This window comes from Lissotriton vulgaris, chromosome 7 (genome assembly GCF_964263255.1).
Source record: "Lissotriton vulgaris chromosome 7, aLisVul1.2, whole genome shotgun sequence".
Classification (NCBI taxonomy): Eukaryota; Metazoa; Chordata; class Amphibia; order Caudata; family Salamandridae; genus Lissotriton; species Lissotriton vulgaris.
In genome coordinates, this window is record NC_141695.1 from 1729970351 (window position 1) to 1729994223 (window position 23873).

At 46.3% G+C, this 23873-nt stretch overlaps 1 protein-coding gene across 1 annotated transcript in view; it reads right to left on the reverse strand.

The window, feature by feature from the left end:
* Window positions 1-1061: 1061 nt before the first annotated feature.
* Window positions 1062-23873, reverse strand: part of LOC147706481 (alpha-2-macroglobulin-like protein 1) — a 690635-nt gene continuing 667823 nt past the window's right edge. The window contains exons 26-27 of the mRNA XM_086929617.1: window positions 2817-2840; window positions 1062-1108 (exon numbers count right to left, since the gene is read on the reverse strand). Of these exons, the coding sequence (XP_086785743.1) occupies window positions 1062-1108; window positions 2817-2840 (71 nt within the window). The remainder of the gene's footprint in view (window positions 1109-2816; window positions 2841-23873) is intronic.

The following is a 23873-nucleotide window of genomic DNA, read 5'->3' on the forward strand; positions in this document are numbered from 1 at the left end:
TGATAAGGACTCTAAGGTCACAGTGATAAGGACTCTGAGGTCACAGTGATAAGGACTCTGTGACTCTGAGGTCACAGTGATGAGGACTCTGGGGTCACAGTGATCAGGACTCTGACTCTGCGGTCACAGTGATAAGGACTCTGAGGTCACAGTGATCAGGACTCTGTGACTCTGAGGTCACAGTGATAAGGACTCTGTGACTCTAAGGTCACAGTGATCAGGACTCTGTGACTCTGAGGTCACAGTGATAAGGACTCTGTGACTCTGAGGTCACAGTGATAAGGACTCTGACTCTGAGGTCACAGTGATATGGACTCTGAGGTCACAGTGATAAGGACTCTGAGGTCTCAGTGATAGCGGCTCAGTGTGGGTTCAAGTTACTGATCTCTCCTTAGATTAATCCATCAGGGTGACTTAAGTTTAGCTCCGAGTTTCTGCACTGCTCTTGAAACGCAAGTGATGAAAATCCTCTGTCTCTTCAAGGTGGAAAACTGCCTCCGCTGAGTGCAGTTCCCAATGGAGACCCAGGGCTGTTCCTTTGTATGGGGAGAAATTTGGAAACATAGTTGCAGTTTGCACCAGTGTTCAAACTGCGGAATCACTCGCTGACTCTAGGCATCCATGAGGGATCAGCCTTGGAAATCCCTCTCTATCCGAGGATGGGTGGTCAACAGAGTCACTGAGAGGTACAGACCCCACGCCCCATTTTATTGTGGGCTCCGAATTTGCACGAAAAGAGTCACTATAAGATCCTAACGTTGTTGTTGTATGTACTTTATTCAATAAAAAATTATCATAAAAGCATGTACATCCCAAATTCATATTTAAAAGATCATTATACAAAACAGTTTGATAAAATAAAACCAGTTAAGCAGTTTTCATTGTAAAAATGTATACAGTACAACATTAAAATTAAGATCTTAAAACAATGTATCAAAAACGGACCTGGGCACTGCCTGGCTGCTGCTTTTCGCTAATAGCTTAGATCGTGTTAGCCATGCGCAGCCTAAGAATTTTGCTAACTTTCTAACTTCTTTTCATATAACAACATTTTTGACTTTTCAGAAGTACTCACCGCTGCTTGTGGTAGTTTCTTCATCTACCGGCGCTGAAGGGAAAAAAATGAATATTTCAGAACAGGTGATTAAAACAGTCATATTTGCCCCTAACAGATTAGAAAAATAAATAACACCTTAAGATGTTATGGCTATATGTCTTTTTCCAGACTTGATAAAGGAGAACCTGCCCAACCTCCAAATCATGAGGATGAAACAAATAATTTCGGAGACATCTGAATTGTTAAAAGAGAAAGCAACATTACGTAAAAAATCAAGGAGAGTTTGTTAGACAACATAGTTCCTTTTCTGTACTCATATTGTAAACATGCATCTGATCAGATATCCTGAATGGCTTCTAACTGATACAGGAGTTGAGGACAAACTGTAATGTCCAAAGTGTTTTTACAGACTGAATAGGAGGTTGAGGGGAGATAGTCGGTAGATGGAGCGTCTGGTTTGAATGAAAGAACAAGTACACCTCAACGTAAAGCTTGCACTTGTTGTGAGACACTCTGGATGTTTTAAATCCTGGTATGGAGCCTTAAAGGCTAAAGCCTGGATTGCTCCAGTGCTCTTGATTGATGTAATGGCGTCAGGGTTCCCATCTTTAATGACAGCTTCTGATTAGAAGATGTGTGAATTGATGCTAAGAAGCTTCTCATTACAGCTGAAAACTCTGTATCAAGTTCCCAGATCAGGTGTCTATCTCCCTCAGTTGCAGGGTTGCACCATCTGCTTGCAAAGAGACAGCATTTTACGCTGGCAAACGTGGGGAACATACGCAGGCTCTGACCACACTGTATATTTTGTCACCAAGCGAAATTCAAGTGCCTTTAGTTAAGGGACCGTAGAAGAGTGAAAGGTCCTAGCAGGCTGTTGAAGGTGTACATGCCAAGACACTTTAAAGGCACCCTACAGCACAAACAGGAATCTGTGACTCTAAGGTCACACTGATAGGTGCTCTTGCAGGCTGAAGGAGAATTCACAACTCAAAGAGTGGAATCAAGTTAAGCAACTCTCCTTAACTTAGTCAACCTGGGTGCCTTAAGCTTAGCTCTAAGTTTAAGCAGATCGCGGGAACACTGCCGTATGATGATATTCCACTGACACTTCATGGTGGAAAACTGCCTTAGTTCAGGGCAGTTCATCATTAACACTCTGGGCTGTTCCTTTGTAAATCGTCCAGTGCCAAGGTTGGGTAGGCAACTAGGTCACTGAGTGGTATGTACCCCTACATCCTATTTAAACATGGGGCAGTGAATTTGCTCAAAGAGTGACCGTCCGACCCTAAGGGCCCTATTTACAGAACTAACTTATGACAAAATACTAAACTTACTACCATTTTGGTATTCACAGAAGGCACTTACTCATTTTGGTATTCACAGGAGGCACTTACTCATTTCGGTATTCACAGAAGTTAGGAGTCCTAACTTTAGGACTCCTAAATGCCTTCTGTGAATACCGAAAGTCTTAAAGTTTGGATTTTCTCAGCTTAGGAGTCCTAAAGTTAGGACTCCTAACTTTAGGACTCCTAAACTGAGAAAGATCCTAACTTTAAGACTTTCAGAATTCATAGAAATCATTTAGGAGTCCTAAAGTTAGGACTCCTAACTTCTGTGAATACCGAAATGAGTAAGTGCCTTCTGTGAACTCCTAAATGGTAGTACATTTAGGATTTAGTCCTAATTTAGTTCTGTGAATCGGGCCCAAAATTCTTTTCCATATTACAGAGAATTTTCACTTTTCAAAAGTACTCACTGCTGGGTGTGGTAGTTGAAGGTGCTGAAAGGTAAAAAAAGAAAAACATTTCAGAACAGTTGAATAAACCAATGAGATTTACCCATAATATACAAAGAAAAAAATTTACATTTTTAGATGTTAAGCCTACACATTTTCTCCCAGGCCCTACATCCAAATTTTGAGGGTGAAACACCTAAATACAGGGCGACCTGAATTGTTAAAAGAGAAAGCAACATTACATCAAAAATTCAAGGAGAGAAAAATAAACGAATGAATACCAAGGAGCTGACTGTAAAACAGCAACAGTTTTCAGAAGCAATATTTTGAAATAATGAATTACTGCATGTAGTTCTCTAACTTTGGTATCTGTCATAGATTCACATGCTTGAATATTGCCCCTTCGACTGTGAATCCTTGATAATCAGTGTTACTAGAGCAGTGTCTCCATAAATTCAAATACGATTGAAAACAGGCATAGACTTTACGCTGCTTCCTACCTCATGTGACCCCCAACTCTATAAATTGGAGAAAAACTGAGCTCCAACTAGCTATAGAAGTTGAGCTGCTTGCATTTTTACAGCTAGTTAAGTAATGTACAGAATTAAGCCTCATACCTGGGGTGATGAGTGGGATTGTCTCATGAGAATATATGTAAGTCAGCAAAGTTGGAGAACTGCATTTAAAGATAAACGTTTTCTCCTCCAATATTGTAGCTCTTTATAGATTCGCAGAATGATCATAGCAGTATGTATGAAAGATATACCTAAGCATAGAGTGGTAATGAAGGTCGCCTATGTTAAGCAGGTTGTGCAGTTACATGGGCTGTTGTCTCTACTTTAATGCAGTAGTGCTTTGTGAAATCAAACATTAATGCCCATTTTTGGACTTGGCCCTTTTTGCAGGGTCATCCCTGCGCCTTTTGCCTTCCTCTTAGCCTTTTTTCCTGACATGCTGTTGGTGGGTTTAGAACTCTGGGCACTTTAGTACTGCTGTCCAGTGTAAAGTGCATGCGCTCTCTGTGGTAAACATGGTAAGATTGGTCTACACCTGTTTGGCGAATTTAATTTACCTATCAGTCCCTTGTAAAGTGGTATCTCAGATACCCAGGGCCAGTAAATTAAATGCTACTGGTGGGCTTGCAGCACTGATTGCTCCACCAACCAAAGTAGCCTTTCAAACCTGTCTCAGGCCTCTGCCACTGCAGGGCCTGTGCGTGCAGTGTGACTGCCGCTGTGACGTGGCACCTAAAGTGTTTGCCACATCTGTGACCCCCCTTTTATTGCATGTCAGTTGCCCCTAACGTAGGCCCTTCCTAGCCCTATGGGGAGGGTGCATTGTAGATGAAAGGTAGGACATGTACCTTAAGTGCGTGACGTCCTGGAAGTGACAAACAGCCATTTTGGTTTCTCACTGCTGTGAGGCTGCCCTCCCATAGGAATGCATTGGGAAATCCCTGATAAGTGTTTCAGTGCGAATTCCTGATATGAGAGGAGCAGTGTGGTCAAATTTGGTGTGTTTGTAATAGTAATAATAAATGCTGCGCAATGGGGTGCGCAGATTTATTATCACTATTTTAGAAATGCCAATTTAAGAATTTGCAATTAGAATACAATGTCCTGAAAGGTAAAAGTCCATAGACAAATATTTATAGCATGCACATAGCATTACTTGGGTGGGCAAGAGGGAGAAAACTCATTTTTTTGTCAAAAGGTACTTATTCAGCTTTATGTGGTAACATTCATTTCAAGGTTGGATATACACAGTTAGAAACAGCACTGCATTACACAGTTAGAAACAGCACTGCATAGAATGTATTGACAACCACATGAAACTTGGTGCAGCAAACATGAATAAATAGTGCAGGTGGCGAAGCAAGTGAGAGAGAACCGCGTAGTCGGCGCACTGTGCATAAAGTGCAGACTATTTACAGTGGGTGGCTAGAACGGCGCATGTGACATTGTGATATCACAGTGTGCACAGTTAATTTTGGTTCAGGTCTAAAGCCACTAAGGAGAAGTGCGCCTATTAGTCAGGCTGTTGGGTCGACAACGTTTCGATCCAGAGGAATTAGGATCATCATCAGGACTGGTTGTCTGAATTAGGAAGTGCTTCGAAGGATAAGGCAGCTCCCGTCTAGAATCTGCCTCCACTGACACACGTACGGTCGCGCTGATTTATTCAGCGCCGACACACAGCGCGGTCAATTGAAACGGCCGGATGCAACGCTGATCTCACCAGCAGTTATTCACCGGAGTACGGCCAACCCACAGGGCAGAGACAATCGCTGATTTCCGGCAGTGAGCACGGCCCACCAGCAAAGACACCAAATGACCAGTGTTCCAATAAATTGCCTCACGGCCCAGCAGCGATGACACCTATTTACCGGTGACCCACCAAGCTGCCTTATACCCAAGCTACCTCAAACCATCCTATTCTACTAGGTCATAAGGATTCATATTCCCTTGGATCCTTCGAAGCACTTCCTAATTCAGACAACCAGTCCTGATGATGATCCTAATTCCTCTGGATCGAAACGCCGTCGACCCAACAGCCTGACTAATAGGCACACTGTAAATTTTAGAATTTGGCATTTCTGTGTGCTATGTGTTGCCTACCTGATGTGTATTGCATGTCTGGCTCTGGAGTGACAGGGGCTGGTGAGGTGTGTGTAGCTCCAGGGAGCGCAGGGTGAGTCAGCGCTAGGCTGGATAGGAGATCTGCATTTGGAGTAGTGGGAGGAGTAGTCACCTGACCCTGAGTAGGACTGTGCCTCCCTAGGTGAATGCTGGCTCCGCCCCCCTGTGGTGTATCTGAGGACCGAGCCCCATCTGACAAAGGAGGGTGGAAGCCCTGTGAACAGAGTGCTTCAACACCCACCAGAACCAGTTGAGACTGTTTCCCCAAACCCTGTGCCAGGGCAAACAAAGAGGCATGTGGTATTAATATTGGGGCTGTGACCCCATGTAAAGGGTGCTTGCTGGTACCTTTGCTGGGGTGAAGGACTGCTGGGCAACTGGAGGGGCCGCAGTGGGACCCAGCTGCTGCTTCCTGGGGGTCCCTACCGGCTGGTCTGCCTGTGCCCAGCTCGGTCCCTGATGATTTATTTTTGCCTCCTCATCCTCGGAAGTGCACTCGGCGCAAAGAATGCCCTGGGGAACGTGAGGCCGGCAGCGCTATGCCACATGAGGATTTAGAGGGAATCCTGGCGTAGGGATTCACCGAGATGCTGGTACAGCGGGAGCATACCCCGCATTTGGGCTCCTTAAGGAAGTGGGAGCCCACCCCGCATTGATAACTGTGAAGCGGGAGCCCACCCCGCTGTTCGGTGCCCGCTAATGTGTGGAGCCCTTCGTGGGTTTCTTTTCTCTTTGCACTCACGAGCACTGTGCCAGCTGAAAGAGAGAAGGAAGACAGGCCAAAGCCTGCGCCTAGTTGTGGGCAGGGCTAATTTGTGGCCAACCAATAGAAGCGGGCTGGGAAGAGGAAGTGCCGGAAAGAGAGCGGGAGCCTACCCCGCCTCTGTGAATGCCAGCAGAGGAAGCCAGGTGGCCGTGCCTGGTTGGGGACATGGCCTAAAGCCCCAAAGCTGAGAGTACCGTGTGTGGCTGGGAGAGCAGCATCCCTGCAGCTGGTGGGACACCGGTGTCCAGACGGTAGAGTCCCTAGTGGTTGAAGAGCCTGGAGCTTCATGGCCTTGCCGGTGAGTGGGGCATAGCGAGGGAGCAGTGTTGGTGCTCCCAAGGCACGGTGGGTGCCCGTGTTGATTTTCTCTTGGCTGCATTGTGGCGCCTGATGATGGCACCAGACAAGCCCTGGTAAAAGGAGCTCCCCAGGCACAACTGGTTCCGGTACTTGTTTGCCACAGCTGCCCTGCCGTACAGCGGGCATCTGCAACGTGGGGGCAATTTTGTATGTAGAGTCCCGGAGTGGGGCTCAAGAGGCATTGCGGTGCCAAGGGTAATTCCACAGCTGCCCCGCCAGACAGCGGGCAGCTGCAACCTTGGTGGCATGGTTTCTGGTCTCTAGAGATACCCGGGTGGATCACACCCTTGTCCCCATTTATGGTGCTGGCCCTGCACCCGGCTGCAAATGGCAGCTTAGCGCCCTGAAATTTGGGATCAAGGGTATTGGTCCCAAGAGAAAGGCCAGTTAGCCTGGAGTCATTTTCATGGGTGGTACCTGTATGTACTGGTAGGGGGCAAGTACCTAATGTGATGCCTATTGAATAATGTGTTTATGCTGATGAGGATGCCCAATGCAAATGTTATGCATAATGTGTTTTATGCCTAATGTGATAATGCTGAGTTCATTATTTTACCAGTAGTTACTGGTTGTGTTATTACTTGTGCTTTCTAATGGTTCTGACTGTGGCCTGATTGGACCTGTCATGTATATAATCCCCTGTAAATTATTACCTGGTGCCAGTGGGCACAGTGTTTATGTGTGATTATGACTCTAATGTGTTTTGGATAATACAAAGGATATTTTTGATTTAACCCTGTGTGGAGTTTTTTTTGTGGTATGCCTAGTGTGTCGCTGCTGTTGTGTGCGTGTTGCGCAAAGGCTTAACAAATTGCCTATGGGATAAGCCTGACTGCTCGTGCCAAGCTACCAAGGGGGTGAGCAGGGGTTGTCTTCAGCGTATAACTTCCTTGCTCTGACTATAGTGTCGTGGTTTCTGCCTGGCTTCGGCGCAAGCCCTAGCCAACCAGAAATCCCATTTGCAACACCCATGTAGTTGCCGAGAAGATGTCAACATTCAGGCCCCCTGCGAAAAATTAGCCATTGTGGACACTACTCTTATGAAGTAAGTTTTGGCATTCTTCAGGCAGGACCTGCTACATTTTCTGTGGCAGAGATTATGCATGTTGACAGCAGAGATCTTTTTGGGGCTTGACAAAGGGAATTAACACGATCAGAAAATATGAATGATTTTAATCTGCAAATGTAGAATTTGTGGCAATGTTTAAAGTTCAAGTAAGGAAGGACAGATTCAGTCTGCTTTGCAGGCTATGGGAAGAAAGTCAGTAGCTGGAGCTTCTGGTTCAGACGAAAGGATATAGGGCCACATGAACGACCGTCAAGTTTTGCGACTCCCAAATTGAGATTATTAGCAACTCGCAATTTGTGAGTTGCAAAACCTGATGTACAACAGTGTCTAAGACACTATTTGCAATTGCCAAATGAGTCGCAAAAGACTTACCTCATTAATATTCACGAGATAGGTTGCAATTTGTGACCAATTGGCAATGGCGATAACTCACAGGAATGGTGGCCTACTGTGGTCAGCAGAACACCATGTCTGTGACTGCTTTTTAAATAAAGAAGTTTTCTAAAAAAAAATGCAGACCATTTTCAATAAAGGCAAATGTTATGCATTTCAAAATAAAAAGAAAAGTTTTCTTTTAATATTGTTTAGAGTGGGCAGTGGCCTGTGGTACTGCTGTCTCCTCTTGGAAAATATTGGCGCCCCCATTCCCAAAGTACCCCTTCCCGTTTATGAATGGCTTACCAGCAATTTGAAAATGGTGGTAATCTGTGAGTGCCACATGTACGACCTTCAGGTTGCAAAACTTGCAAATTGCGATTTTTAGAGACTCGCAATTTGCAAGTCGCAAAACCCGATGTACAACGGTGTTTCAGACACGGTTTGCTATTCCCAAATGGGTCGCAAGGGACCTGCCTCATTAGTATTCATGAGGCAGGTCACAATGTGCGGCCCATTGGGAATGGCCAGCAGTCACAGGGATAGTGTCCTGCTGGGGTCAGCAGACCGCCATGTCTGTGACTGCATTTTAAATAAAACATATACACAAGAGTACCTGGATTCCCACTTTTTGTTTTACAGAAAACCACACTATATTCTTTTAGTGGTTAGGCTATTTTATTCAACCTCTCATTTTTTTCGTTTTTGATATTTTCTCAGAATAGGAAATCTCTTCTATTCTCAGGACCACATACAATTCATATAATGAAAACACATTAAATACACATACATACAAACACTTTAAGACAAAATCAATTTGACATCATAAACACACTTATGTACAACAATTGCTCCGATTTTCAGTTCACAAGAGAATACTGCTCGACATATTTCATCACAACAAGCAGCATGACTAAATTTTGCCTATTTGTAAAGCACCATGCAAGATTGTATCTACAAGGATATCTTAATTAATTCCTGCAATTCAAGAATAATGCCAAAAAAATGCCAAAAATGGCGACGCGTTTCAAGCCACGTTTAAATTCTTCACGGGCTTTCATCAGGGCTTCTTACTATGGGCAAAGGTGGGTGATCTACGAAGCAAATGAAATAAAAATAAAGCTAATCAGCAATAATACTTCTATCCTTCCTAGCAGAATTGTACCTGGAAAGAAGAGAAAGACCTCACCGAGTTCCAACCGAGTTTATTCTCAGTTTGACAACCCTTACCCTCAAAAAGAATTACTTCAAATTCAATAATTCATTCTATGTGCAGGTGAAGGGGACCGCCATGGGATGTCCTTTTGCCCCAGAGATGGCGGTCCTCTACATGGCTGAATTTGAAGAGAAATTCATTTATGACAATAATCCTTTTTCAAAAAATATTACACAATGGCTTCGTTATATTGACAATGTCTGGTGCCTATGGAGTGGGACGAGTGAGGAACTAGACCAATTAAGTGTGTTTATGATGTCAAATTGATTTTGTCTTAAAGTGTTTGTATGTATGTGTATTTAATGTGTTTTCATTATATGAATCTGGCTCTTGCATGGTGCATGAACACTAAGGAAGTTGTAGGCCGATTCAAGTTTCCTACCTGCACTGTTTCCTGTGACCGCTAGGTGGCGATCGCGTGCGCGGCCCCAGAGCAGCCTCAGAGCAGCAGAGCAGAAGCTGCATCAGGGCCAAAGCTTTGGTGGGGTCGGGGGTAAAGCGTGAAGCGAGCCCTCAGGACTGGGGGAGTCCTGCCTGCCGCGTTGTGCGAGGAGCAGAAAGATACAGGGAGCCAGAGACACAGGGAGGTGGAAAGGAGCACAGAGCCAGAGCGGACCGGCTGCAAGAGGCTGTTTGGTGGCGGTTTGACGTTTCCAGCATTTTGGGCACCTAAGTACCGTGCAGCACCTGGAGCGGGCCGGCTGGGCCGCTTTTGGCCCCACTTGGCCCTCCTCAATCGGGCCATACCTCCTTGAAGCTGCCGGCTGCCCTGTGCTTTCAGTATCACGGCAGGGAGAGAGACAGCGCTGGAGAGACAGCGCTAGGGAGACAGTGTGAGTGGCGCCGAGCTGCTGTGCCGAGCCAAGCCAAGTCTGCTGAGCGTACTGGCAGGAGGAGTCCGGCTGCTTCAAAAAGCTGCTCCAAGGGGTCGGATCCAGTCCTTGGACCACCCGTCGTGACCTAACCACACCCGAAGAGGTAGGGGTGCAGCGTTTGAGGCTTATGTTATCTAAAACTGTTGCTTGCCTTCTGGGCTTTGGGTTGGCGGGACACGGCGGAAAACAACCACACCTACTTGATTATTTACTCCCATACCCACACCCAGTCCCCCCTAAAAACTGAGCCCTTCGGCTAAAGACTGTACCGTCGTCGCCGCCATCACCCTGAGTGCTGGGGTGCAGGCTGGCGAATAGAAGAGAAAGCGGGAACAAGGCAAGGGACACGAGTTTGTGAGTTTTATGCCTGAACGCTAGCTAACCTCTTGCGGCCCGAGGCGTGCAGGCATAAGAGATCAGTGATCTGGGCATTGTGAAAAGGGTCCTGTGTCCAGCGACTCGTGGCCAGTAGCAGCTGATTGAAGCTCTGCCGTAGAAGAGGTCCAGCAGTAGTCCTGTGAGCCTTTCCTCAGTTAAGCTCCTCATCTATTTTGTTGCCTTGAGATGAGATCTGGCAGGGTGAGGATAACGGCTCCCCAAAGGAAAAAGAAAAGCAAAAGGAGAGATGTGAGGACAGTCTCGGACCCAGAACGGTCACCTATTCTGCTGCTGAGCGACACCGATACCACAATTGATAGCGAGTCTCAGGCCTCCAGGAAGTGTCCTGATACAAGGGCCAGTAAACCTATTGGAAATCAACCGAAGATAACAACAAAATTCAACTACATAAAGGACGCCGGGTCAACGTTTTTTTCTAGCAACAAGAACATCACTGGGCTTCCAACCCCCCTAAGCCCACTGGTGATCATTTCCAAGGGCCGCGCAGTAAATGGGGCATTAAGGACTCCTCAATGCAGTTACAAGTCAACCACAGCTTCCATCAAACCGCTAACAGCAGTTCGAACCACGCTCAGGTGGAGCCCAGTAAGGAAGACTCCCCCAAGACTGAGAGCGTGTCGTCACAACTCTGCTCCATCCAGATTCGCTATATCCATATCCAGCGTTGGCCTTAACACAAAGGAAATCGATACAGAACCAGCGGTAGAAAAAACCAGCATTTTGGAAAACCTTAACCAAATGCTTCCTGAAGCCAGCTTCAGCATCCCGTGCAGTCAAAACGGAGAATCTGCGCTTCATTTCATCAAGGGCATTAACACCGCCTTTGCGACGGAAAATCCAGGCACCTCCTTTGGGGGGGGTGGTTGCAACCAACAGGACCTACACCGTGTGTGCAAATCTGAGCCAGTGCACACTGAAACCGTAACGAACACAGAAGATGCTGAGGGTGTCATGAAGGAGCTTTCCTACCTCGATTCGACGGAATGGGCAAAAATGTTGAATTCATATGGGAACTCAAATCCTGGCCCTCCTAAGCCACCAGTAACTCCAAGGCAGGACAAAAGCGAGGTCCCCTCACAAGAAAAAGCATGGGCTACCGCCCTTGATATCCTTCAAAAGTCAGCAGATGCAATATTCTACCAGGCTGATAAAATGGACATTCAAGTCAGCCTTCTAAATACACTTGCCGTATATGTTGCCAAAATCGACGAAAGGATCTCAAATCTAAACAGCCTGATTAGACGGGCCCAGGAAACTGTAGATCGCCCGCAGCAAGGATGCGATTGTTCACCAATAGTGGAGAAACTTTGTTCGCTTCCAGGCATAATGGAAAAGCTTGTAGCAGACTTAAAAGAAATAGCAAAAGCTACACCTATCTCTAGGAATGGCAGCGATACAGATTCAGGTAATCCAAGCGAAGCTCGTCAATCCAAAACAGTTTTTAATTCAAGGCTAAGAGAGGAAGAAGCTGTCAACTCCCCACGACCTGAAGAGAATACGGCGCAAGGTGGCGGCACAAGAGGAAAGCAATCTCCCCAGGTCACTAGCAGAGTCAGTTCCACCCCTCTCTCCCCAATTGAACAAGAAGAGGAAAACCCTGCGGGAAAAGTCAAAAGACAGAGGAAGCGGAAAGGACGCAACAAAATGAGAAGGGGCAAACAAGTCCTAAACCTCTACCTGATGTTTAACAGCCTTAGACGTCCTGGTGTCTCCGGAGACGATGAGCAAGGAAATCCCTCTGACCCAGGAATAACAACGGAAGCACAACCAATTAACCAAGATTGTGACAAAAGGAAGAGCCTCGTTTCCAGCTCGCCAACAGTAAAGAAACCACCAACGGTCCCTCCGGGAAAATGCTTGCTCATTGAAGCAAAAGAACAAAAAAACACTACCAACTCGGCTCCCCCTAATATACACATCAAGCAGAATGAAATAGATGTGAATCATGCTCCGAGTCTCGCGACAAGGCCACCTGGAGGCCCCATTTTAAAGCAGGAAGATACAGCAAATCGTGTCAACTACCAACAGGGCGGACTCCCAGCAAGTGAAAACTGGAACTCTGGTCATGTAAATGATGAAAGGCCCGATACTATGCGCAACGAGATCCCTTTTACGGGTCCTTTGATAAAAATTGCGCAATTGCCAATCATGGACAAAACAGAGGCAATGCCCCGGCCAAATAGCACAGTTCGGAGTGGGGACAACCTCTCTACCCTCTTCTATCCAGAATACAAGTCTAAAGGCAGCCATGATATCCTAAATCGGGGTAACATCTTAAAGCTGATACAAGCGTCAGGTTTGTCAGATGAAATTACCACTCAAGACATAATATCGGTAGAATTTATTGCACCATGTCAAGGCCAATTAAACGAATCCACAAAGATCACCAGGAGAACCGCAGAGGCAATGAACAAAATTCTAGGGTCAATCGACACCTTCAAACAATGGGGAATACTGATACAACCGGGCAGGGAAGAGGGCTATCCATACGTTCTACAGGGAAGCTGTGGTGTTGAACATAGAAGTGTAGGGAGGGGTACAGTTTACTCCGTCCTCAGGGGTGCATGCAACAAAACTCCCACTTCTGTCCACCCAATGAGGAAAGCAAAAGAAGACGGGAGCACAATAAATAGGAATCAGGACGAGATGGGTTCATGGTCATGGCTGGCCGGCGCCCTGAATACAACCCGCCTTTTACGTTGACATCCTAGCAGGGTGAACTGCCACGAAAAGATTCCTTTAAAAATCTGTTCATGGAATATAAATGGCCTCACGAGCAAACTCGAGGACAACGCTACCATTTCCTACTTTCGGGGTTTTGACATACTCTTATTACAAGAGACATGGCTGACGGCACCGCAGCACCTAGAAGGCTTTAAAACCCACCATATTCCAGCGCATAAACTGAATCGTCCAGGAAGAGGGAGTGGCGGTCTTGCAGTCTATATATCAACAAAAAATGCAGTCACCTCCTGGGACCTGCCGGGCTCATCAAATCGCCTCCAATGTGTGGGAATCTCTCTTATTTTGAACAATGGCCAAAATTGGAGGTTAATCTTCATGAATGCCTACGTCCGCCCAAACACAGCATCCAGGAAATCCTTTGTAGACGAAGTAACAGCGTCAGTAGTAAGAGTGCAAACAGGTTTTCTAAACTCAGAAATCCTACTCACTGGTGACTTTAACATGTGGTTAATGTCAGTCCTTCAAAAAAATGAGGTCACCAAATCACATGATAGCATCTGGGTGATCCCACCGCAAGCCAAGCCTGGTTGGCACAAGGACGATCCACATGGAAGTTCTCTACAAGGTAACCTTGAAAATCTGGGCCTAAGAGCCTTAAATGGGCGTTATCCTGCTGACAAGCCACCTCGATTCTCCTATCTATCGAAAAAAGGCACTTCATTAATTGACTATACCTTCGTCAGCATTTCATTGCTCCATCAAGTAGCAGGATACTGTCTTGGAAACAGAACAGAAAGTGATCACTGCCCGCAAGAAATTATTCTGAGGACTTGCCTTACACAACACAAAAAGGTAAGGGACTTGCCATCTGAGAGCCTTACAATCAACCTTAAACGCATCAAATGCTCCTTTAAGAATCTTCAACTCTTATCAGCAGAGGCTAAACAAATAATTGAGCGCCAAACGTGCCCGGACAACATATGTGCCAACTGGTCAACATTTGCTACCGAACTTACTGACAGATTCGCGAAACCAACAAAACACATAAGTCAAACTGATCAAAAGTATACGCCGCGCTCGAATTCTGAGATACTATCTGCAACAAGATCGATGAATCGCTTATGGCGGGCTTTAAAAACTGATCCAATGGATCCCAGTAAAATAATAAAATTGAGAGAGGCCCGCAATCACCTCAAGAAAGCAAAACGTGAACTACGCACAAACCAATGGAACCTGTTTTGGGTCAAACTGCAGCATGACATTAAAACAAACAACTCTGCCAGGTTTTGGCGCACAATCAATAGTGCATCTGGGCGCACATCCAAAGTTGCTTCTTCGAGCATTCTTGAAATAGAGTGGGTTGAATTTCTTTTTTCCCACTTTAATGACCAGGTACTGCTCATTAACCATCCAAATCCCCCTCTCATGGACACATTAACACAAACAGAGATTGTCCCGGAACCTCTCGTGAACATTTCAAACTCCCTAAAGAAGCTAGGTCACAAAATGACACCAACAAAAGAACGTCATTCGACCCAAAGCTGCGTCAATTTTGCGACAGTCCAGAAGGTCGAAATTGAAAAAATAATAAAAAAGGGACGTAAGGATGGCGCGCCTGGTCCAGGTGGAATCCCTCAAGCTCTGTTCAAGGAAGATGCAACTTTCTGGGCTGCGAAACTAAGCCCCCTTTTTAACACATGTCTGCAAAACAACACCATACCGCCCTCCTGGCGTGGATCCATCCTTCCACCAATCTTCAAAGGCGGGGACAAAAAATCCCCAGGGAATTACCGTCTCATCGCACTCATTGACAACGAAGCAAAGTATTTTGCGGGAGTGCTGCTCAACTCACTTAGGGCATGGGCTGATGAAAACTCCATAATTCCTCCGAATCAAACAGGTTTCACAATAAACACCGGTACCTCAGTCAACCTCATGACCCTTTCATGCTTAATTGACCAAGCGAAATTCTGCTCTTGTTCACTTTATATGGGGTTTATTGACTACCAAGCGGCTTTTGACAATGTCAACAGAAGTAAACTCTGGCAGAAGTTGTCCAGATTTAACATTCCAGAGGCCCTCCTAAGAGCCATACAACTCCTACACCAGGACACATGGGTCAGAATTAAGATCGGGGACGGCTCAAGACTGTCTCGCCCGATTCCGACAGAAAAAGGCCTCAAACAGGGTTGTGTCTTGGCCCCGACACTTTTTAATCTATTCTTAGCTGACCTCCCTGAAGCTCTTAATAAGGTCAACTCCCATGCTCCCAAACTATCTGGCTTGCCGCTGACAAATCTATTATATGCTGATGACGTGGTACTGTTAAGTAAAACAAAGATCGGAATGCAAAGACTTCTGGATGCTACTTCCGACTATTCAAACGATAATGAGCTTCGCATCAACAACAGGAAGACGAAAATTTTAGCGGTGCACTCAAGGAAAGTTAAGAAACTGTCTTGGGCTTTGAATAATGAAAGCATTGTCGATTCAAATTGCCAAAAGTACCTTGGAGTCACTTTTAACAACAATGGAAAATACAAATCCCAACTAGAAGAGCAAAAAAGGAAGGGTACGGCACTCGCTTTTGCAATCGGACTAATTCAAAAGAAACTACAAGGCCCTACTCTTGCACCCACACTACAGGTGGCTCAGGCAAAAATCATTCCTACCTTAACTTACGGCAGCGAAGCTTTAAAAGGATTGGACAGTGACCATCTGGACAAAATAATTACTAAGATCTACAGGTCTGTGTTCAAATTACCAAACCATACATCACTGGCACAAATTAGGTTGGAACTCGGCATCTGCAAACAACGATTGGCCAGAGCCATGTCTTTCCTCGTGTGCTGTCACAAATTGAGGTTATCAAAGGAGGGAAGCTTAGGATACCATTTGTGGGCCAGCATTGATAACAACTCATGGCGAGCAGGACATGAATACTGGTCAAAAGGCTTAAAAACCCTGTGCCTAAATGACCTCTGGAACTTGCACACCAGTCAGATGGAATTTAAAAGGCTAGCGAAAATCAGCACCAAACAATTATCAATAGTGGAAGACAAAGCCAGCCTTGCCAAAAGAAGTCATGGGTGGATGACCCTTCAATCCTATGCCTTGTTAATTCCACAGCCGTACCTTACCATATCGTTTAGTGCTCGGATGAAACTAAGTTTTTTAAAACTGAGACTGGGAGTTATTAACCTGTTGACTCATTGGCCAAAATGGAAAAGAGAACATGGAAAAGTTCAATGGCGACTTTGTGGGACCCACAAAGAAGACATCATACACATCATATGCCTGTGCCCTCTACTATTGACAGAGAGACGGGCCCTACTCAAGCATCATTGGAACAGAAACATGATTAGAAGCTGTAGAGCAGCAGTTTTGGCCTGTTTCGACCCTAGGAACACTAAATTAAATTGTGCCCTAGTAAGATTCATGGAGCGCGCTGCAAAAAAACTTACTGAGCTGCCCAGAGTTTGCGACCCCCCCATTGGAATAATGCTGCCAAATTTTACTTGCTGTTGCTGGCTTTTTATATTATGAATATGACTTTTTAAATGGAAGTCTCATTTGTTATCATCTATACATACTGACTTCTAATGAATTTAACATTCTAAATGCAATCTTGAACCTTTTAAATGTTTTGTACTTGCAATGGTTTACTTTTAAATCACGCAATAAAGATTATTATTATATGAATTGTATGTGGTCCTGAGAATAGAAGAGATTTCCTATTCTGAGAAAATATCAAAAATGAAAAAAATGAGAGGTTGAATAAAATAGCCTAACCACTAAAAGAATATAGTGTGGTTTTCTGTAAAACAAAAAGTGGGAATCCAGGAACTCTTGTGTATTTGTTGTATTTTTGGCCCTACCTGGTTCCTGTCATTGGGCTTAACCCCTATGTTGTTCTGCTTTTTAAATAAAGCAGTTTTTTTAAATGCAGCCCGTTCTCCTTAGGAAAATGGGATGCATTTAAAAAAACTAAAAATAAATGTTTTTGTAATATTTTTTAGAGTGGGCAGTGGTCCGGGAGACCACTTACTGCTCTGAAAAAATATTGGTACCCCCATTCACAAAAGGGAAAGGGTCCCATGGGGACCCCTTCAATATATTGCGAATGGCTTACCACCAATTTGTAATTGGTAAAACATTAATGCATAACAGTGCAACTCACAATTAGGATGGAGCACCCTTTACAAGCCCCTTCCTAATAGCGAATCGCAAACCCTATTTTACGAGTCGCTAATAGGTTACCAGCTCACAAAATAGGGTTGGTACAGAGGAACATGCATTTTACTTGTCTCAAAAGGCCCATTAGGCCATTTGTGGATGGTAAAATGCATCATACATCTGACCTTAGGACACTTACGGCATAAAGCCTGCATTTGTTGCTAGTGACTCTGGATTTTTCCAATTTTAGCTGTGAAGGCGTAAAAGAACCATGGTTTATTCCTACAAAAGCGCAAGTTTACCTTTGTGAATCGGGCACCAGGTTCGTAACTCAGTCCATCTTCTATTTAGCAACCGAAGCAGTTGTATAGTTAAGGTGCATTGTCGAAGCTATGTCAGTGTGGACTAGCAACTCTGAAAGAGGTGCACTGTCAAAGCTGTGTAGGTAAGGCAATGTGGTATCAAATGCTTTTTTAATGTGAATAAAGGCTGCCCAGTGAGAATGGCACATCTGTGGAGCTGTATGACTGCAGGCTGAAGTCAGCCCTGTGACAATGACGCATCTGTGGAGCTGCATAAATGCAGGCTGAAGTCAGCCCTGTAATAATGAAGCATCAGTGGAGCTGCATAAATGCAGGCTGAAGTCAGCCCTGTAATAATGAAGCATCAGTGGAGCTGCATAAATGCAGGCTGAAGTCAGCCCTGTAACAATGGCCCATCAGTGGAGCTGTATGAATGCAGGCTGATGTCAGCCTAGTGACCATGATGCATTAGTGGAGCTGTAAGAATGCAAGCTGAGGTAACACATGTGACTATGACGCATCTGTGGAGCTGTATGACTGCAGGCTAAAGTCAGCCCTTTGATAATGGCGTATCTGTGGAGCTGCATAAATGCAGGCTGAAGTCAGCCCTGTAACAATGAAGCATCAGTGGAGCTGCATAAATGCAGGCTGAAGTCAGCCCTGTAACAATGGCCCATCAGTGGAGCTGTATGAATGCAGGCTGATGTCAGCCTAGTGACCATGATGCATTAGTGGAGCTGTAAGAATGCAAGCTGAGGTAACACATGTGACTATGACGCATCTGTGGAGCTGTATGACTGCAGGCTAAAGTCAGCCCTTTGATAATGGCGTATCTGTGGAGCTGTTGCAATGCAGGCTAAAGTCAGCCCTGTGACAATGATGCATCAGTGGAGCTGTAGGAATGCAGACTGAAGTCAGCCCTGTGGCCATGACACATCAGTGGAGCTGTATGAATGCAGGCTGAAGTCAGCCCTGTGACAATGATGCATCAGTGGAGTGGTAGGAATGCAGGCTGAAGTCAGCCCTGTGACAATGACGCATCAGTAGAGCTATATGAATACAGGCTGAAGTTATTCCTGTGACAATAACACATCAGTGGAGCTGTATGAATGCGGGATAAAGTCATCCCTGTGACAATGGCGCATCGGTGGAGTTGTATGAATAAAATCTGAATCAGCTCTGTGAGAATGATGCAACAGTGGAGAGCTAGGAATCCAGGCTGAAGACAGCCATGTGACAATGACACATCTGTGGGGCTGTATGAATGCGGGCTGAAATCTGCTCTGTGACAATTACGCTTCTGTGGAGCTGTATGAACGCAGACTGAAGTCAGCCCTGTGACAATGATTCATCAGTGGAGCGGTATGAACGCAGACTGAAGTCAGCCCTGTGACAATGATGCATCAGTGGAGCTGTATGAATGCTGACTGAAGTCAGCCCTGTGACAATGATGCATCAGTGGAGCTGTATGAATGCAGACTGAAGTCAGCCCTGTGACAATGATGCATCAGTGGAGCTGTATGAATGCAGACTGATGTCAGCCCTGTGACAATGACACATCAGTAAAGCTGTATGAATGCAGACTGAAGTCAGCCCTGTGACAATGGCGTATCAGTGGAGCTGTATGAATGCAGACTGAAGTCAGCCCTGTGACAATGATGCATCAGTGGAGCTGTATGAATGCTGACTGAAGTCAGCCCTGTGACAATGATGCATCGGTGGAGCTGTATGAATGCAGACTGAAGTCAGCCCTGTGACAATGATGCATCAGTGGAGCTGTATGAATGCAGACTGATGTCAGCCCTGTGACAATGACACATCAGTAAAGCTGTATGAATGCAGACTGAAGTCAGCCCTGTGACAATGGCGTATCAGTGGAGCTGTATGAATGCAGACTGAAGTCAGCCCTGTGACAATGGCATATCAGTGGAGCTGTTTGAATGCAGACTGAAGTCAGCCCTGTGACGATGGCGTATCAGTGAAGCTGTTTGAACGCAGACTGAAGCTAGCCCTGTGACAATGATGCATCAGTGGAGCTGTATGAATGCAGACTGAAGTCAGCCCTGTGACAATGGCGTATCAGTGGAGTTGTATGAATAAAATCTGAATCAGCTCTGTGACAATGACGCAACAGTGGAGAGCTAGGAATCCAGGCTGAAGACAGCCATGTGACAATGACACATCTGTGGAACTGTATGAATGCAGACTGAAGTCAGCCCTGTGACAATGATGCATCAGTGGAGCTGTATGAATGCAGACTGAAGTCAGCCCTGTGACAATGGAGTATCAATAAAGCTGTATGATTGCAGACTGAAGTCAGCCCTGTGACAATGACACATCAGTAAAGCTGTATGAATGCAGACAGAAGTCAGCCCTGTGACAATGGCGTATCAGTGGAGCTGTTTGAATGCAGACTGAAGTCAGCCCTGTGACAATGGCGTATCAGTGGAACTGTATGAATGCAGACTGAAGTCAGCCCTGTGACAATGGCGTATCAGTAAAGCTGTATGAATGCAGACTGAAGTCAGCCCTGTGACAATGACGCAGCAGTGGAGCAGTATGAATGCAGACTGAAGTCAGCCCTGTGACAATGGGGTATCAGTAAAGCTGTATGAATGCAGACTGAAGCCAGCCCTGTGACAATGATGCACCAATGGAGCTGTATGAATGCAGACTGAAGTCAGCCCTGTGACAATGACACATCAATGGAGCTGTATGAATGCAGACTGAAGTCAGCCCTGTGGCAATGGAGTATCAGTGGAGCTGTTTGAATGCAGACTAAAGTCAGCCCTGTGACAATGGCGTATCAGTGGAGCTGTATGAATGCAGACTGAAGTCAGCCCTCTGACAATGAGGCATCAGTGAAGCTGTATGAATGCAGACTAAAGTCAGCCCTGTGACAATGATGCATCAGTGAACCTGTATGAATGCAGACTGAAGTCAGCTCTGTGACAATGGCGTATCAGTAAAGCTGTATGAATGCAGACTGAAGTCAGCCCTGTGACAATGGCGTATCAGTGGAGCTGTATGAATGCAGACTGAAGTCAGCCCTGTGAGAATGAGGCATCAGTAGAGCTGCATGAATGCAGACTGAAGTCAGACCTGTGAAAATGACGCATCTGGGGAGCGGTATGAATGCAGGCTAAAGTCAGCCCTGTGACAATGGCGTATCAGTGGAGCTGTTTGAATGCAGACTGAAGTCAGCCCTGTGACAATGACGCATCAGTGAAGCTGTATGAATGCAGACTGAAGTCAGCCCTGTGACAATGGTGTGAGAAGTTGGCCTGGTATATAATGCTCACTAATTCTTAGTGATCACTTTGTACCATGCCAAGCAACCCTTATGATGATGGTTGTAATTCAACCTTGTGGACCAGTTATCCTAGTGGTAACGTGGACAAAGCAGTCTTAGGCTAAACTCTGAAAGGCATGTGAAGCCAGCTGTTATACCATACACAACCCCCTTGAATACCAAATGAAAGGGACACCACACAGTTATATATTGAAAATATATATTGATTTATTAACTATAAAATCCCCTGGACTCTTTATGAGCACAGAAGCACAAGCGTTAAATCACAAGACAGTTTAAAATACACAAAAGTTGCACAATATGGATGAGCCCTAGGGGCCACCTAAACCATATACTAAGAAAGTGGTATAAGAGATACCAATAGGAAAGGGAACAGGCCTAGGGCCTTGGGAATTGCTGGAGCTATTCGAGACTAGCAATGATTAAGTCGGGAAAGGCCCACGGGACTCGGGTGCAGTGTTCAAAGTGCACGCACTTTCCAATGCAAAGTCTATGGTGCGTAAAAAGTACAAAGTTAGAAAGTTAGGAACCTTCCGAGTGACCTACGGGGCTGAAACTTAAGACACAGGCCCTTGAGATGTGTACCAGTGCAGGAGCACCGGCGGAGCTGAGTTACCTCACCCACAGGAAGCGGGTGCACAGGGTCGAAGTAGTGTCGGGTTTCGTCACGCTGGTCGATGGTGCTTGGAGCTGAAGATGCTGCAGGCGGCTCGATGTGAAGAGTTCCGGTGGATCCAAGGGTGGATCTGAAGATGTGAAGACCTGAAAGCAGAGGGGACAGTGTTCAAAGTCACTAGTCAGTGACTACCGTGGAACCAGATTGGAACCAGGCGATGTCGGGTGCAAACAGGCGTTGTCGGGTAGCTTCTTTCTGCAGCCACGTGGATACCCGGGGTCGAGGACATCCAGGAGTCGGTCACGAGCTGTCCCACGTAGGCTTCTCGCTGTTGGCGGTGTCGGCGACCTGATCGGAGCAAACAGGCCTTGGCAAATGCAAGCCACGCAGAAGTTGAAAGATGCTTATCACTCGGACCAGCAAGGTCAGAGCGGGTGCTCCTTTTTACAGGAGCTTGGTTAGGTCTGGAGCAACCAGACCTGCTGTGTAAATCGTCAGTTTCGTCGCCAAGATGGCCGCTGACCACGTGGCTAGTGGCCGGGATGGCGCGTCGAGTGGCACAATGCAAAAGGGCCCCACGCAGATCGTGGAGATGCTGGAGGGCTGATCTTCGGTGCAAGGGCTGCTCGGTGGTGGGGGTTCTCAGTCCCCAAAGCACAACGTCGAGGATGCCTCAGAAGCTGCGCAGTCAGCTTTTCGAGTGTCTTCCAAGAGGTCCGGTCCCACGTCACTCGGTGCCTCCACGGGTCCCTTCTTTGTAGGGACTGTGGATCGGGCTCTGAGAGGTCTGGGAGTCTGGTTCTTGTCGGGCTCTGGGCTCGGGCTCCGGCGGGAGGCGGCGGCAAAGCAGACGTCGAGTTGCTGGTTGGTACCTGTGTTCACAGGGTGGCCACTCCTAGGCCACAAGGGAGATTCTCTTCAGTCTTCTGTGCAGCAGAATGTCGAAGTCCAGTCTTCTTCTTCGTGTAAAGTTGATTCAGGATGATCTGCTGTGCAATGGCACTGCTCCAACTCTTATTCCCAATCTGAGGGGTGGATCATCTACTAGGTCCCTCCTCTGGGAGGAACCAGGAAGGGGGGCGGTTACACCCCCTTTCCTTTGTCCAGTTCCGCGCCAAGCCTGGGTCTGGAAAGTCCCAGGACCGGTTTGGACTGGCCTATGCACGGGGACACCTTGTGTGCCCCGGGCATGTCTGATTCTATTCAGCCCTGTCCTACCCAATACACAAAACCCTGTCTGGGGTGGTGCTCGCACCTCCCCAGGCAGGAAACCCTTTGTCCAGGCCCTCCTCGCTGGAAGGACTCCCAGCAGCAGGAGGTCAGACATGTGTCTGTGGTGGCAGCATCCATTTTGTGATGCTGAGGCTCTGGTTAACTTTAACCGGGGTTAAGGCTACACACATGTCGTGTCCCTCTAGAAGGGTGGAATGCTATCCCCGTCGACAGAACTGTCGAGGGGATAGTATTCCAATTCGTATGACACCTTACTCGACATGTTTTGATAAAGCCAAACCAAAGATAGCATATAACCGCGAGGATTATAATGCACTTAAGAGTATATGGTATGGCAATATCCCGGAACAGCTTAGGGAGTGGTTCCCGACAGCTGCAGACAGGCTCAGCTCATGCTAGAGCACCATCTCACATGTAACCATGCACTCTGCCCCCAGGATTGCAGGGGCCTTCCATAGGAATGGCTTACAGGTTAACATGTGTCCAGTTTAAGGTTAGATAAAGGGATACTATATCTAAGTAAGAGGTGATTACACCAACTTACCCCAGCTGAGTGATCAGCCAGTTGTGTCAAATCTGGAGGCCAGGCCAGGGGTGGCACAATACGTGCTGCAGCCCCTGGTAGGCCTTGGATGCACCTATGCCCTGGGTACCTAGGGTACACTGTTACAGGGGCCTATAAGGTGAACCAGTTCCAATTATGTTATGCACCTAGGGTACATGGAGTCCATTTTAAGGAGAGAGCAATCAGCCTGGGGCCCTGAATAGCAGGATCCCAGGCCAACTAAGTCAAAAACCAGCTAAACACCAGGCAAAAAGTTTGGGGGTAACCATAGTCAGATATCCACCTTCCTACATAACCCCCCCCCCCCCCCCCCCAAACGAAAGGAGATAAGGCTATCCTTGACCAGGTAAGCCTATATTGCCTAAGTGGCCATATAAGGAAGTACCAGCTCTGGCTTGGTAACCCCCTGTCTCATGGTCCACTAAGCAATCCCTCACCCTAAGGGTATCTGAGGGTCTCCACCATAGGGAATCTCTACCTGTGGTGTGT